At 43.1% G+C, this 17,663-nt stretch overlaps 1 protein-coding gene across 9 annotated transcripts in view; it reads left to right on the forward strand.

Moving 5' to 3' along the window:
* TTC13 (tetratricopeptide repeat domain 13) overlaps positions 1-17,663 on the forward strand; it is a 69,874-nt gene that overhangs the window by 25,045 nt on the left and 27,166 nt on the right. For 4 of the 9 annotated variants that reach the window (XM_060035088.1, XM_060035089.1, XM_060035097.1 and 1 more), the window contains 5 exons: positions 5,625-5,690; positions 7,416-7,508; positions 10,217-10,333; positions 11,289-11,399; positions 16,857-16,939. In XM_060035088.1, the coding sequence (XP_059891071.1) occupies positions 5,625-5,690; positions 7,416-7,508; positions 10,217-10,333; positions 11,289-11,399; positions 16,857-16,939 (470 nt within the window). The remainder of the gene's footprint in view (positions 1-5,624; positions 5,691-7,415; positions 7,509-10,216; positions 10,334-11,288; positions 11,400-16,856; positions 16,940-17,663) is intronic. The other 5 variants (XM_060035093.1, XM_060035094.1, XM_060035095.1 and 2 more) reach the window with 2 other exon arrangements.

Genomic DNA, 17,663 nt, shown 5'->3' on the forward strand with positions numbered 1-17,663 from the left:
TGCAGGGCTGGGTGACGTAAGTGCTGTGACAATGTTATGAGGCAGTTGGCCTTTGCTGTTAGTCGTGTGACCTTGAGCTCATCTGATTCTGATCTGATTCTGGCGGAATTGAATTCATGAAAGAACTTTGCATTAGCAGACAAAGTGTAAAACATTCCTCTGCACGTGATCTTGTAACCATCTTTTATGTACATATGTATGTGCGCCTGCCGCTTACACAGAACTTAATCCTTGCTACATTGCTGTGCGGTGACGTTTTTGACTTATTCGTTTGTCTTTGATCCAGTGACTTTCGAGTTTTAACAAAAAGCCAGCCTTGTGGTGGAAAAATAAATATTTGTAAATTTTAAAATCACTATGTAAATAATATAATGAAGATGGTAAATTAGACTTTTATGTGTTTAAAAAAATTGATTCTTTTGAGAATTGAGACATTTAAGTGGACATGATCCAGTAAGATAACAGTCTTATTATACCATGATTTTGTATTTGCATAAAGTGAGTGATATTGGACGATTGAAATATTAGTTTAATTTAATTCATTTAAAATTCTGAAAACCTTATAAAGTGTAAATATTATTAGACTTGTGTATTCAAAAATACTTTGAAATGATATTCTGAGCTCAATTAGTTTTTAGAAATAAGCATTGTTTTTTATTTGAAACAATAATTCATTGTGACATTTCATAAAGAAAGAGTTTTGACTTGTTAACATCCAAAGCCAGTGATAAAGTAATAAAGTTGTATCAATCAAAAAAAGCAATAAAATCTACTATTTAAATTTAGGAACCTGTAATACTAGGCTATATCGTGGTGTGGTAACAGCCACAATAATTATAGATCCTTCTATGCTGTCGAAAAGAAATTCTAAGAAGAACGTGTAAGTTGAATACTAGAGAAAACAAACGTGCATCTGTAACGTATTTAGGTTTTCTCCATGCGACTGACTCTTCAGAATTTTCTTGCAACCGCACAGAAGGATGTTTAGTTATTGCGGTAGTTATCATAGTTATAGTCTAGTCTTACGGGTTCCAAATCGACTGCCTGCTCTCCCCTGATCCCACCAGACCCTCCCCAGCCACAACTGAAAAAGAATTCCTGCTCGTATCCTAGTGTCGCCAAGCTCAATGAATGGCACAGGGTTATGTGAGGCTACATGTTCCACACACATGTGTGCCACTTACTTCATCACCAGCTCTGTCTGTGTGCCTCCTAAGTATCTCCTTTGTCCATCTGCTACTCCCGGCTCTGTTCAAACCACGGCTGAGCCACTTCCACCTGCCAGATGACAGATGGGGCTCTCGGTTCCTGGCTTCTCTCCTCACACCCTCCACACACACTCACATGTACATACCATACAAACATGTACTTTAAACACACATATACTTTGCTGCTACTTTTAGGTTAGAGATAAAAATCCTTAGTGAGGTCCCTACCTGCCTCTCCAACCTCAACTTGGAGATGCCGTGTTCCCCGCGTCCCTCTGAGCCTTTGTACCGTCTGCCCCTGCTGCCTGGACCAGTCATTCTGGGATTCCCCCATCCTCTACAGATCTCAGCCCAGGTATCGCTTCCGTAGGAAATCCTTCCTAACCTTGTTTAAGTCTTTATACGTTTTCTAAAAGCACCATTTATCACTCTAGCATTTACTGAAGGTGTAACTTTACATTTATGTCTGTGATTCTTTGGCTGTGCTCCAAGAAGGCAAGAATCTTTTTTGCCTCCTGTGTTGGTTCTCGCTTACTATGGTATTCATAGCACATGGGCCGGGACATGGCTCATAGCTGGCCCTGAGTAAATATTTGTTGAATGAATGACTCACATCCATATGACATACAGTGGAACAGAGGAGAGGGGCGTATCTTATTTTCCAGGGGCATCTGGAAGGCGTCAGAAGAGAGGGTTCAAGGATTGAAGGACTTTCTTGGGCACAGAGGCCGTGGGTGGGTGTTTCAGGCAGATGAGAGCATTTGCAAATGCCCCGAGCTTGGGAGACCCTGTTGTATCTAGGGAACTATCAAGTAATGCCAATTATTATTATTTATTTTTTTTAAGATTTTTTTTTTGATGTGGACCGTTTTTTAAAAGTCTTCATTGAATTTGTTACAATACTGCTTCTGTTTGATGTTTTGGTTTTTTGGCCGTGAGACATGTGGGATCTTAGCTCCCCAACCAGGTATGGAACCCACAGCCCCTGCATTGGAAGGCGAAGTTTTAACCACTGGACCACCAGGGAAGTCCCATTAAGCCAATTTTTTTTTTTTTTTTTTTTTTTTTTTTGCGGTACACGGGCCTCTCACTGCTGTGGCCTCTCCCGCTGTGGAGCACGGGCTCCGGACGCGCAGGCTCAGCGGCCATGGCTCACGGGCCCAGCCGCTCCGCGGCACGTGGGATCTCCCTGGACCGGGGCACGAACCCGTGTCCCCTGCATCAGCAGGCGGGCTCTCAGCCACTGCGCCACCAGGGAAGTCCCCATGCAGCCAATTTTTAGAGTATGAATTGTGAGTGGGCAGAGGAAGGAGGTGAACAGAGAGGCAGGAAAATGATCAGTACTTTTTGCAAAGGCATTTAGATGTTACCTCGCTGTTTTTTAAATTATGAGGCGCTACCCTTTAGTGGGCCCTGAAATTAATTGGTGAGTCAAGACTAGCATTTTTTTAATGAAATATACCAGACGAGGAAGTACCAGATTACACTGTGTGTAGTAAGGCTCTTGATGTGACGTTAGTGAAACTTGTTTCTGATGTGTTTGTGTGTATGTTTATGTATATACGTACGAGTGTACTGGGTTACGGTGTAAAATGTATTTCTTACTGTGGATGAGAGTGAAAATGTTCGAATTTTGCTAGTGTAGGTGCTGGGGGGCAGTGAACAGTCTCCGCCAGGGGAGTGTCACGATCACCCTGAGGCGGCTTAGTGTGGGCCTGGAGACGGGATGGGAAGAAACAGGAGCGTGCTTAAGGCCATTGCAGTAGCCAGGTGAGAGGGGAAGGCTGCAAACTGGACAGTGGCTGATCGATCAGCAGGTGAAAGCACCGGGATATCTTGAGTAGATATGTTGGCTGGGGACATGAGGACGACTCCCAGGTGGCTGGAGTGGCCACTGGGTGTATGGAGATGTCCGTCACGCAAGTAGAATAACTCGTTATTTAAATGCACTTTTTTTCTAACCTCCTGTCGTCTGGTATAAAATTTTCCTCAGTTGAGGAGAAAAGCTTCTCTGAAAGTGGGGTTTCCTCTCCCTGGAGGCCTGTCATCAGCAGGTGTGAGCTACGTGGGCTCACCAGCCCCACCCAGCCTGGCCGAGGTGCTGCTCTGTTGACTGTTCTGTCTTCTGGCAGGTGCCGTTGCTAGGGAAAAACGTGAAGACCGTCTGACTTTGATTCCTCAGTGGGGAACTCTTTTTCCTGCTTCTCCTCACCCTCTGTACCTGTATCCCTCTCTCAAACTACTTGCTCTGCCTTTCTTTAAGCCAGGAGGAATATTTATGTGTTATTTATTTATTATTTTTTAATTTTTATTTTTGGCTGCGTTGGGTCTTCGTTGCTGCGCATGGGCTTTCCCTAGCTGCAGCGAGCTGGGGCTACTCTTCATTGCGGTGCGTGGGCTTCTCAGTGCGGTGGCTTCTCTTGTGCAGAGCGCGGGCTCTAGGAGCGCGGGTTTCAGTAGTTGCAGCATGCGGGCTCAGTAGTTGCGGCACATGGGCTCTAGAGCTCAGGTTCAGTAGTTGTGGTGCACGGGATTATTTGCTCTGCGGCACGTGGGATCTCCCCGGACCAGGGCTCGAACCTGTGTCCCCTGCATTAGCAGGCGGATTCTTAACCACTGCACCACCAGGGAAGTCTCCAGAGGAATATTTAAATGTTTAGTGTTATCTCTGGGTGACAGGATTGTAGGATGCCTTTTACCTTATTTTTTGAGCTTTTCTTCATCTCCTAAATTTTCTATAATTTATAATAAATTTTCTCTTTATTTAAATATGATACTTTCAGTTGACAGTAAAGTTTTCTATTATTTTCTGTAATATGTCTCACTTAACACATTTTTTTTCTGATTATAACTGTATGTGTGTTTGTTTTAAACAATTAAAAGGAATGCATCAGTGTATTAAGCAGAATAGGAAGATACCTAGTAATCCCACTCTCTAGAGAAAACTACTGTTAGAGCTTTTTTTCTGTGCACCTACTGGCCCACCTAATCCTATATAAGTATTATTTATAAGAGGTGACTACCATTCCTCTCTCGTTCTGTAACTCACACTTTTTCCCATTTAGCAAATAGCATGGACAACCTTTCATGTCAGTTACACATACGTTATGAATCAGAAATCCAAAACTCTCTGGGAGCCAGAGAAACACATTAAATGAGCAAAGTGAATTGATGTAGTGTAGAGACCATGGGTGGGCTCATGGTAAGCTGGCGAGCACACACCCTTCATCGCAATAGGCAGCCGGTGCCTGTGTTTTTGTCACGTTCTCGCATTCCCATGCCCGAATGTGGGTCTGTCATTGTTGGATTTTTTTATTTTCCAAGAGAAGCTAGAAATCTGTAATTATTTACTTGAATTTTTCCAATTTTCCATATACCATGAGGCCCATCTGCTGGCTGGGCTGTAGGCAGTGATGCACCCACTTGCTACCTGAGGTGATGTACCTGATTCTGTTTATATAGTAGCCTTTTTTTGTTTTTCAGTGCATAGCATCTTATCCTTTATTTTTTCGCACTTTCTCATCATTGAAGTTGATGTGTCTTTTTCGGCAATACCCGCAGACACCCGATCTCAGATTTGAAACTGATAATAGATTAGCCTCTAAAATAGCTCATCTGCTGTAGCCCTGCCAGGTTCTTCCTTCAGGACCTTATAGCCAGAGGCTGTGTACTCTTCTTTCTTAAATATGCAGGGAAGCATTCAGAGAAGAGGCTAAGAATTGCACAGGTTAGATGCAGACGGGAGTTCACGCCACTGCCCCACGCGTAGGGACTTGATGGCGGGGGCAACAGACGCCCTGTCCTTGGGCCTGAGAGGCGTTGCATCCAGTCCACATGGGAGCAGGTTGCAGAAAGGGTCTGGTTCTCACTCTGACCCCTTAGAATAAAGGACTGTATTAATCCCCAACAGTCTGTGGAGTCGACTCACCTCTTCCTCCTTGTTGTGCTGGCTCCGACGGGTTCTCTCCTTTTCAGATGATTTCATGACTCCCTGAAAGCAGACCAACTAGGAGGGGGCGTCACCCAGGCCCTTTACTCCTGTATCTGCTTCTCCGAACCTCCGTTTTCTCTCTGAGCTGTGTTTGCTGGTGGCCCAGCATAGAGTTGCTGAGAGGATTGCATTTTAAGTAAGACGACTGTGCGAAAGAAACTAGCACAGCGCTCAGCAATGTTGGTTTTCTCTATTTTTAAGTGTTTTTTTTTTTTTTTGATGTAAAACTCTTATTCATGTCTCATTCAAATGAGCTTTAGAAATACAGACTTCTGTGGTTGGCGACTGTGTATTGACTGACATGAGCAGTGGGAGCATAATGCAGAGCTGTCATTTGTGGCGTTAACGTGCTTTAAGCAGAAACTGATTTGTTTTGTTTTGTTTTGTTTATGGTTTTTGACGTGTTTCTGTTTTGGTCTGAATAGGAGGAACCTGATCTGGTTAGTGCAATTTATGGCCGAGGGATAGCCTATGGAAAGAAGGGATTACATGTGAGTATGGAATAGTTACGCCTGCCATAGTGTCTACGTGATCGGACTCGGACCAGGGTTCCCATAGAGCCCCTCACCGCTCCCCGGGCTCTGAGGGAACACGCAGTGGTGTCATTCCAGTTCACAGATGAGACCATGGCCGTAGGGGACTTCTCCAAGATCAAGTGGCTGGGATGTGGGGGGATGGGAGTTTCTGCCCAGGTCTTCTGAGGTTACTTTCTATTCCAAAAGGACAGCCTTTGGCAGCCTAAACTTTATTTCATGATGAGCTGGACATAAGCCTAGAAAAACACGAGAGCTTGACTGAATTCCTGAGGAAACACTCATTGCTGTAAAAGAGAGACGGGGCATCAGTAGTGTAGTAGGACTTCGAATCTGAGTTCCTTCCACAATTTTTAAAGGTTGAATAAAAGAACAAAGGTTTTTTTGTAAAATTTATTTTTAATTTGTTACCATACATTATACTTTCCCAGATAGATATGTCTCTGGAGGCTTATTCCCCTTATTTCTGAGGAATGCAGGAGGAAGGTTATAATAAGTATTGGATGGCCAGAACGTTCGTCCGGGTTTTTCCATAAGATGTTCATATTTATTTCTAAATAAGTAGTTATGTCATTACTAAATTACTGGATTTTTCAGAAAATCTATTGAAGCTGGTTTTGAATAACAGTATGTCTCATGATGTTACGGAAAAACCCGGATGAACTTTTTGGTCAACCCAATATATTTTGGTCAAACAAAGGCACTATGGTATAAAAATGAAGACTTTTCCTGAGAGTATATAGTAAATAATGAAGTGGTCTAAGATCAGATGTCCAAATTTTCAGTCTTGAACATTCTACGTAAACTTTTTCTATTATTTTATATTAAAAATATTCAAATGAAATTATGTCTTGAGGGAGAAGTGTCACTTTTGTATCTTTGCCAATTAAAAAAAACTGTCCTAATTGCCTGCCGGCCTACTGGAGAAATCTTGTATAATATTTGTATATTTCTGAGACTTGAGAAGGAAGACTGAGCAGGAACCCAGATTTGGGAATGAAGATGTTTAGGAAGGAAACAATGTTACATTCAGAGCATCAATAAATAGCCCTAGTTAGGTTCAGGGCATCAGTAAATGACCTAAGTTGCCCCAGTAAAGGTCAGCGATGAAGTGCTTCTTCCTCATTCTCATCTCTTTTAATTTTATATCTTGATGTGAAATTTGCTTGTATCTTTAATGCACTTTTAATGTAAAGTAACATGCTCACATATTTTTGATATAAAGTGATGTGTAAATTGTAAAGAGAACAGGTTTACCTAGACTTCTCCAGGTGTAGGTGTGTAGGCCTGGGGGTTTTGACTGACACTGACACGGCTCCTCTCTGTTCCCTCATTGCCACTGGGCAGCATCACTTTGCACACTGGTATCCATATATGTTCATCCCTTGAAATTTGTTGATGCGGTGTTTCAATAGGTTAAATTGAGAAAATGTCTCGCCCTCTGTGGAACTTGGGATAGGTAGCCAGGTCCCATGTGCTGCTGATGGGTAGGTAGACTTGAGTGAGTTAAGTAATCGTAATAGAGCTTATTTAACTTGGCCAATCTCTTATTTAGAAGCTAAGTTCATATTTATTTCTAAATAAGTAGTTATATCATTGCTAAATTATTAGTTTTTTCAGAAAATCTATTCAAGCTGGTTTTGAGGAACAGTGTATCTCACACTAAGCTAATGCCTTTTCAAGGACATTAAGAATGCTGAGCTTTCTCTGTTCGAACTGAGCCGAGTAATTACCTTGGAACCAGATCGTCCAGAGGTATTTGAGCAGCGAGCAGAAGTGAGTGTGGCTTTCTTTTTCCCTCTGTTGTTATTGGATTAGTCGAATCTCAGATTTTTTTCCTATTATTTTATTACTGAGAAATTTTAAAACTCCCGTATACCTATTGTGTTTTCCTCCATACATACATAACGCCTTTAAACACAGTTGAAATTACTAGAAAACTATGGGCCGAGTGATACTCCTGATTTAACATGTAACAGTAACATTTAGTATTAAGGTGTACAGTTTTGATGTGTACTACCACTGTCAATGTTTGTTGAAAAATATGTCACCGTGTTTATTGTATACGTGACATCCTTTAGCAAAACAATATGACAGTATGGTCAAATGAGATTCACAGCCTTTGGAAGCATGTGTGTGTGCGTGTGTGTGTGCGTGCGTGTGCGCACGCACACTTGCATGTAATTTTTATGAGATATACCTATCTACATAGACATGTAGATCAGGTAAGGGCGACCATAACTGGAACTTGGGACTCGCGGTGGAGACAGAGAGGCAACACGTGGTGACAGTTCCAGGTAACGTGTGTGACAGTGGACACCGGGAGAGGGGCTGCTTGGTCAGGAGCAGAGAAGCATGGTCTGCTGGAACCCTGGGACAGATTGGCAAGGGGAGAGGCGTGGGCGGTGTTTGCAGAGGCCTCACTGAAGAGGTGATGCTGGAGCTGGTCAGAAACCATGTCCTGGGGAGCAAGGTAGAGAAGGGCGTTCAGGCCAGAAAAAGGAATGTGTGCAAAGGCACCCCTTTTAATGTTTTTAAATGAAATGGGTCCATTTTACCATTTTCATAAAACAATAGTAAACTATCCAGGTTTCATGTTGTATTTATTTTACTGCACATTTAACCATGTGAAATGCTTTAGAATTTATGTTAATGTTTTCAATCTGAATAAAACGTAACCTTTAATTATCTGATCTGGTGGGATTTCATAGTTGGACAAAAGGGACAAATGACTTTTTCCCCCTCTCTTGGGGGAGGAAACTTAGCAAGCAAAGGGCACACTAAGTGTTTTAGTAATTTTAAAACTGCATTTGTGATGTTTGCATTTGTGATGTTCTCAAAATTATAGTGTCTGAAGTTACAGTTCAGTTTCTTAAAATGAGTTGTTTGTTTTATTGGGGATTTGGCTTTCTGAAGGAAATTCCTTCTCAATTAATGAAAGAATTCGTTTTCTCATGGCACTTTTGGATTGTAACCCTAAGGGCTAAGTGACCGTAATCTGTTCGCTGCTGCACGAGAGTCCTGTTGGTTTTTAGGGTGAGCGTTTGGTGGTTCACTTGGTGACCTTCTGCTCCAGGGGCTGGGTACTGTGCTTTTCCCCGCCATTACGCTGGTGCTGTGCTAAATGTTATGATAAAGCATGAATTTACTTAAGCACACTTAGAAAGAAGACTGAGTTAGCAGCCTTAAAAAATCTGTGTATCTAATAAAACGCTAATCGTGTACCCCAAATGATGTTAGTAATCAGAAAAGTGATTTCCAATGATCTTAAAAATATATAGTAATATCCCCCTTTTCTGGCATCATCAGGCAATAATGTCATGACATAGTGATTCTTCCAGCTAAATTACAGGGTACCATTTATATACGTCAGGCATTATTTTATAAGAAAGCTTTCACTTTTATACTTTCGGAAATAGTCTATATGTAGTGAACATAATTTAACCTTTTTTAGTTACTCTGGTCATTATTATGCGTATTGATTGTTGTGCTGGGGTGTGATAGTTCACATGTCTCTAGGGGTTAATATACTGGGTTGGGATGTTTTTCCTTTGAAGATATAACCCTAGACCCCTATGCTTCTTGAACTCTAAGGGCATATTTTCCATTTCTTTCCTCTCTCTGAGCTTTCTTGCCCCTGGTCGTGTGCCTGCCTGAATCTTCCCTCTCTTGCTGCTTTTAAGTTCCTGCAGAGGAGGAAACCAGTTAGTAAAACTTGATGGAAATGACCTATTATAAGAACAAAATTAACCCTAATTTAAGGACATCTGTTCTGGATAAATTGCTTGAGCTTGACTGCATGAATACTGATACCCATTTTGGGTCTTCTTATGTCATTTGGGTGAACTTCTGCATTCTGAGCTGTCTTCTGTATTGTCATGGTTGCCTGAACACCACCGACGGCTCCATCAAAAGAGCATTCAGAACAGGCCTGCAGATGTTCCTTCACGGCCTTGCAGATCGTGACTGCTGAGTTGAGAGCCGTTCACAGAAGAGGGCTTACAAAACACCTGGAATCCTAGAAATTGCCGTTCATCACTGAATACTCCAGACGGCCTAGCTAGACGCCATGGAGGACTCCAATCCGTGTTGAACAATTCCTCTATTTTAATGGTTCAAAGTTATCTTTCAGGTTAATTTGACATGCCAAATTTTGTTTTGAAAGGTAAATGATAGGTTGGGGAACAAATGGTCACACTTCAAGAAAAGCAACATCTGCTTTGACCTAGAACATGAAACAGTGACAAGGCAATTGCCACGGTCATAGGTCATCCGCCTCCCCGTGGCTGGACAAGATCGGCAGCCCCTCAGCTGTTGACTTTGAACCTCACTGCATAGTACGTGGGGTCAAGGGTTCTAGACTGCTGAGAGGGTCACATTGTGAATGTGGGGTGGTGAAGTGGAATTGAAAAGTCAGAAACATTGACGGTTGTAGGGGCGATCGTTGGGACTTTTCTCCCCTAATTACATTTTTGGGTTTATAGATTCTGTCCCCTCTGGGACGAATTAATGAAGCAGTGAGTGATCTCACTAAAGCTATTCAACTTCAGCCCTCAGCACGGCTGTACAGACACCGCGGGACCCTGTACTTCATATCAGAGGTGAATTGTTCTTGCCTTAAAACGTGCCCTTTCATGATGATAAAGATTTCGCCTTTCCTTCTGCTTCAGAAAGCTGCTATTGGATAGATTTGGGTTTGGGGCTGTATTATAATAGTTCGTGATACAAGACAGTTATGAAAGCATTTTCTTTAGCTGAGGTCGAGCCCAGTGGAGAAATATTAAGTATCAGGAACACATTTTCGTGCTTGAACTGTCAGCAGTAACTAATTCTGGGCTGGGGGAGAAAAGGAAGAGTGAGAAACAGAAGAAGAGAAATTTGGTTTACAGATTATACCTTAACTGTGCTTGCAGATGTCAGCATAGAGAAGCAGGTATGCATGTTGTCAATGTGTGATCATTAAACTTAGAGGTACAATTTGAATTTCTTTGGGTATCCCAACCCGAAAACCATAACCTGAACTAATACGGCTTCCCAGACTGTAGCTTCTCAATGTAGCAAGATCATCTTTTATCGTTAGAGTGGTATTTATGACTGCCATAGCTGTTTTTGTGGGCTTGCAGTCATTTTAATAACAATTTTCTATTGCAAAAGAAAGTAGATTTAAAAAATCACAACATAACACATTTTAAGGTTGATCTATGTCCTAATTATTTTAGAATTCAGTATAATAAAATGCTAGTACCAGAAAATAATTAGTAAAATTTCTGTAACAGATTATGGCCTTAATGGAATTTAAAATAATATTCTTTTCTGTGGCTGAGACAGTGTGCTTAAATTAAACCTTTGTGAGCTTCTCCTGTCAATTGAAATCGACTCTTTCAACAAACAGTGTAACATTCTTCTAATATTCGTGGTCATGAAATGTCTCCTTTAAAGCCAGAAAGGGCACAAGCTAAATTGGGATTTCTTTTCCTCTATCAGTCGAAAGTAGGACATGTCCAAATATGTAACGAATACTACTTTATTTATTTTTTTTCATTCTCCTTTTTGTAGGACTATGCAACAGCCCACGAAGACTTTCAGCAGTCCTTAGAACTGAACAAAAACCAGCCCATAGCTATGCTATACAAAGGTTTAACTTTCTTTCACAGAGGACTTTTGAAGGTGAAAGTGCTGTGCAATATGTGTACCTACAGCAATCCTGCTTCTCCTTTGCGGTGAACTGAGCGGGGTTAAGTCTGGCAGGTTTTAAAATGACGTCTCAAGTGTCTCATTGGTTTATTTTAGAAAGTCGTTTGCATCGAGATATTTATTGAGCGCCTACTATCTGATAGGTACTTGGAGGAGGGTGCAGAAGGGGAGAGGGCGAAAGGTTATAAGGGAGAAATAATGCTTTACACTTGGGACGAATACAGTTTCCAAAGGCTTTCCCCACAGATAACTTATCATAGGGTGAACACACGAAAGAAAGCAGTAGAAGCAGAGTGCTTTGGAAACAGAGATGAGAAAGATTCATTTGAACTCGGGAGTTAGGGAAGGTCCAGAGAGCAAGTGGACTTCGTCCTGACCTGGAAGGCAGAGCAGGGCTGGGAAGGAGAAGGGCTCTGAGGGCGAGAGGAAGTGTGAGTGATGACGTGGGGGGCGGGGCCATGGTCAGGCCCTTGAGCAAATAGGCAGGCTGGGTGTGAAGGGCTGCAGCACGGGGAGGGGCCCTGAAAGGTCTCAGGTGCGGACTTGAGTTGCTAGGCCCAGAGGGGCTGTGAAGTCTAGATCTGGGGGGAAATACAGAGTTGAGACCCAATCTGTATTGAGGAAGTGGTTGCTGATGCAGTGGTGGCCGAGGAGGGTAGGGACAGGGGGAGTGCTGAGGGGGTCGCTGGCCACGTTCAGGTCAGGGGCGGCCAGACTGCCTCGGGTCCTCTGGGGGCTGCAGGAGTGGTCCCAGCACTGTCCCTTGAAGGCTGCTGTGGGAAGAAGGAGGCGAGGGACAAAGGAGAGGCTCTGTGTCAGCTGAGTGGGGCAGGGACGTCACTGCCAGCCTGCCTGCCCCTCCTCCTGCCCGGGACTCTCCATTCTCCGAGCCTGTTTGGGGAGCCTGTCCTACAGCAGCTTCTTTCCGGCCAGGGTGAGGGGCAGAAACACGGCTGAGAGTGGAGCTCTGGCTCTCACCCAAGGCCTGACACTCCAAACTGCCCGACTGAAGACAGCCGGCCTGAGAGTCACAGACGGTCTGCCCGCCCGCCTAGGTGAAGACACTCATTCTGACCAGGAGGTGGAGAATTCAGAGTAGGCTGCACTTAACCCTGAACTTGGAAAGGTGGGAAGAGCTTCAACAACCTGTGGCAGAGAAGGGTACTCTGGCAGAGAGAGCATGCGTGTTATTATTAAAAATCGTTCTGAGGATCTGACACACACATAAACACACACACTGGGAGGGTGGGGAGAGGGTTTACCTCTAAAAAGGCCACAAGTTGTAAGTCCTCCGTGTTACAGACAGTGCCTGTCGCATAGTAGGTGCTCAGTAAGAATCAGTGGGGTAAATGCATGTCAAGGGCAGAGAGCGGAATCGGAGTTGGAAGGCCTTGCTCTGAGCTCTCGCTCTGAATCTTATTAACTGCACTGCTGAAGCCGCTGCTTGAACTCTTTGAGCCCGTCTCTCCACATTTATCAGGCAGAGATGATGGTACCGTCTGCCTCTTGAAGTGAGAGTGAGGCTTCCATAAAACAACATGTGTGAAAAGCCCTTTATAAACTGTAAACCTGAATCAGGTATTGATTATGATACAGATTATTTTACATGTGGGAATGTAGTTTCATCGAAGTTTTGTGGATTCTAAAAAATAACTCCCGTCCGTTAAAAACCAAACTAGAAGGAATTTTGCAAATCTTACTTCATACACCTCATCTCCGGTTTGCAAGTATGTGGAGGTGGTCCTAACAGGGACCCTTTCCGTCCGCCTTCGAGGATTCGGACAGGCAGTGCGGGCTTTGAGTTATTTAACATGTGCTTTGAGCAGCTGCCAGGTGACGTCTTCCAGTTTATTTTGTCTCTGCCGTCTGTCTTATCTTCTCTCAGTCCCCTTCAGTTAAAAAATTGAGAATCGCAATGCTGTGTTCAGAGTCTCTCCCTTGAGTATCACGTGGAGGAGAAAGAGATCTGAAATAGAAAAAAAAAAAAAAAAGGCCAATTATTAGTACTAAGAGGGTCCAGATAATTTTTAAAGTAAACAAATGCAAACAGTTGATTTCACTTTTAACTGTAAAGCCATGTTTAGGAACGTGGGCAGGGCCCTTTGTGTTATTTCGAAATGAGAGTTTTTCAGCAAAGAGCCATAACAGAGACACTAAGTAGAAAATAGACATGGACCAAAATTCAGTTTGGTTTATTCCAAACCTCCCGGATGAAGACCTAGAAACAGTGCTTTCATTCTCTGAGTGTTGGCAGCCCCTCAGTGAACCAGTCTCACCAAACGGTTTGGTCTTCCCTCCTTTTCACCATGCCCACCGACACAGCAGCAACGTGTGTAATAGATGGGAACTTTTTCTTTGCATTTTATAGATCTGCCGTCCGAGGAGGTCAGGGTGTTTCCGTAGCATCTCACTCATCCCCAAAAGCATCCCCGTGAAGTATAGAAGGAGCAGAGGGTGTCCCAGTTACAGAGATTGGAAAACTGAGTCAGTGGTGAAATGCCTTAATTAAATTAATGAACTTAGTTCAGATATCTCTCTTTCTCTCGTTAACTGTAGAGACGAAGTATTAAATGGACCCATGAGTTTGAGCTATCTCTGTACCGTAAAGGTGGTCTCTCCAGGTCAACAGCAGTTTAGAAACAGAGCGGGTGATGGCTTATTTACTTTATGATATAATACATTAGAAATATATTAGGATATATTACATGACAAGTTTCACAATTGTCCAATTCAGAAGATATATCAGACATTCTGGAAATTCCCAGGGAGTAAAACAGCAGGAACTTTTCTACTGAATTCTACCCATGTTGTAAGGATATTTCAAAAATTGTATATTATAAGCCTTTACTTTGAGAGTTACCTGCGTTTGTTCTGTTCAGTTATACCGAACAGCCCCAGGGCGATGGCTGCCCTTTAGCTAGTAAAGAAGATGGTGGCCTAAGTGGTGATGATTGCATTCACGATGCCAACGAATTCAGAGCCAGTTCATGTGCTTAGAGATTGATTCAACAAACGTAGTTTCTTTGTTCCCAATGGCTCAAAATCTTGATTCTGCTATGTCCCCTCTTTGGCAGAATGAGGTAGAGAGCTGTGCAGTGATTAGACAGGAACCCCGAAACCAAAGACTTAAAAGCTGAAGAGAAATCAGACTTTGAAGAACTGTGGCGTCCAAGCATGCAGTAAGTGCAGTGGGCAGCAGCCGCCTCCTGGGCATCTCCACGAGACGTCCACAAACACCCCAGACATCACACGCCCCAGTGGACTCACGACCTCCCCCATACTTCCTAACATTCCTTAACGCCTCCCTCCACCCGGGCTCTCAGCCTAGACTCTTCCTGCCCTCTCTTCTCCCTCCTCCCTCCCTCGTACCCAGACAGCCACCAGATTTTCTCTTAGTTTGCCTTTAAAGCTCTCTCCCGAATTTGACCCTTCTTTCCCTCTCCTCAGAGGCACTGTCTCAATCTGAGCTTGCATTATCTCTTGCCTGTTCCTTCACAGCCGCCTCCCATCTGGGCCCCATCCTCTCCCCTCTCCAGCGTGTCTTCTCCTTTTTTACCAGCATTTTTCATGTTTACGAAGAGTAAATTTTGTGAGGTCCCACACCTCCTCAGAGCCCCCAGTCCTCGTTGCTTCCTTCCTACTGGCCCCGGCTTTCCCTCTTCCCCACTCCCCCCGACCCCATGCCCCCTGCACTCCTGCCCCTCCGGCTTTCCCAGCGTCGGTGAGCGCTCTGTGCCGCTGTGCGGTGCCCCCGGCCCCGTCCCAGATGCCCTCTTGCTTTACCAAACTCCTCGTTCTTTAAGACCCAGCTCAGTTGTCAGCGCCTCTGTACAGCCTCTTCTGGTCTCCCAGGCTCAGTTCAGTGGTTTCTTTCTCTTCATTCCCAGAGCCTCTTCCTCACATCTCTGCTGTAGTTCTTAGTTTGTATTCTAATAAACTGGTTACCTACTTGGCTTTCTAATGACACTGTGAGTTCTCAGAGTACAGAGGTAATGACTCACCCATCTTCGTGTCCCCTTACCTCCTGCTATCCCTGGCACATAGTAGGCGCTCAATACATGTTTGTCGAATTGAAAGTGCAGTTGTACAAATCCTAAAAGGTCGAGATCATGTCACGGCAGGAAGCCCAATGAAGAATGCCCTTTTACGTTTCTTCGGTGTTAAAATTTATCCGTTCTCATCTTTCACCCAAACAGTAGCTATTCAGTGGCATTTCTTCGTGAGGCGATTTTGTCCTCAGTTTTGCCTTTGAAGAGTTTCAAAGCCAGCCTCTCTTGCCCTGCTGGCCCCTTCTGAGAAAATCAAGGAGCAGGGGCTGAATGACTTTCTGAAAAGAATCAAGATTGTATAGCTTTTGCAAAACTATTTTGTGTGCCTACCGGGGCACTAAATATTTATTGAGTGCCTACCATGGGCAAGGCATTTGATATCTTTAGTGGTTTTCTGCTCTGAATTCTCTAATCAGGTTGAAATGATCTATTCCAGAAGTTTTAAAGTCAAGTGTCTCTCAATTAAAGCTCGTAGAGATTGTGAGCCTTTATAGCCGTTAAGTCAGATATGTCTTTTCCTCGGGAAATGTGGGAAATGTCTTCGTAATTTTTTTTAATCACAATAACTAGAGTCATAATGAAAAGTACGTTCAATCCCAGTGTAAGCCTAGGATGTTTATTCTGAAACATTTCATCACCCATTTTTATTTTATCACCAATTTCCCCAGAGAGTCCCCCTGCGGCCAAGTGCACTGTGGTTCTGAGGGCTCCCCTGAAAGCGTAGCGTGTGCAGCTCTGGGCCCTTAGTGCCGCCCTGAGCCGTGCTGGCAGGAGTCATGCCCACCTGCCCCCAACTTGAAGGCTTCTCCTGAATCTTACGGTTTCTTTTTTCCTCGTAGATCATGGGAGTCCTTCAGGTGGCTATCCTGGGAGCCTTTCTTCTTGTTCTATAAATAATTTCACATTGGGCTTGCTTCTTTTGTCTCTTCTATTGGTCCACTGTCCAATGCTGCTAGCTGTGATCGTTTTGCATCATTTCACACAGCTATTAGGCTTACTTTTGTTCCATAGGGTTTTTATTAATTAAGGAACTGATATTAAAATGCAGGTGTTATCAGTACTAAAGTCCTAATGAAAAAGATAGTGAGAAGCTGTTTTCCCATTTTGGAAGGAGAAGCTTAAGGCTCTGTTGTTGTTCATAGTAATGCATTTGTTTACTATTGAAATTAAATCCTCCAGACTCATAGTTTATTGTACTTCCTACCTCTCTCTTTTTTTTGAAGTCCTCCTATTTAAAAAAAAAAGTACTCAGAGACCATGTATTTTATATATATATCTATATATCTATCTATATATATATATGTATGTCCTTTAGTGATTTGAGAGAAACTCAATTTTAACAGTTAAGCAAATGAAATAATTTTCTATATACTTTTTACAGGAAGCTATTGAATCCTTCAAAGAAGCTTTGAAGCAGAAAGTTGATTTTATTGATGCATATAAAAGCCTGGGGCAGGCCTATAGGTAAGTAAAGTACTAATAGTTGGGGTAGGAGGGAGGGCGTAGAGTGGGATAGCCTCACATAATAGTGATTTTTAAAAAAAAAAAATGCGTTTCTTAACCAAAAGAGACGGTCATTCTAAATCACATAGGCATTCACATATTTTTTAAGATCTTCTCTGGAACATAGAACCACGGGTAAGAGGATCTCGTGATACCTGTTACTGTGTCTTAAAACAGCCTCGGTCTGTATGTATTAGTCTAGAAGACGTTAGTCCTTCAAGAGTTGTTGCTTTGCATAGTGGCATCATAAGCTGCTGAGTTACAGACGCTGCTGCCTTTTTAGGCAGTACCTAAGGTTAATACCCACATCACTAGGATCTGTTTGAAGATTCCTAGAATTGCGGGATGGAAATGTTACAGTTATGATGCATCTCTGTAGGGTATGAGTAGTTGTGCCTGGACCCTGGCTTCCTGACTACATGCATTGCCCTGACCAGCAAAGCTATTCTGACTTTTGGCTTAAAATGTTTTTAACATTCTGACTCGTATAAAGGTACTGTAAAAGTTAGGAAAGAGACAGACAGTCATGGAAACCCCCTGTAAAACCCTGTTAGGTGCCCTATTCAGGAAGGGTTACATTTAAGAGCTTATTTATCTGATGCCATCGTTGGAAAAGCTCTCATACTAACTTGGAGAAAGTGTGTTTGGATTTGTTCTAGGTTTAAGGGATGATATTTATCCTTCC

This window comes from Delphinus delphis, chromosome 16 (assembly GCF_949987515.2).
Source record: "Delphinus delphis chromosome 16, mDelDel1.2, whole genome shotgun sequence".
NCBI lineage: Eukaryota > Metazoa > Chordata > Mammalia > Artiodactyla > Delphinidae > Delphinus > Delphinus delphis.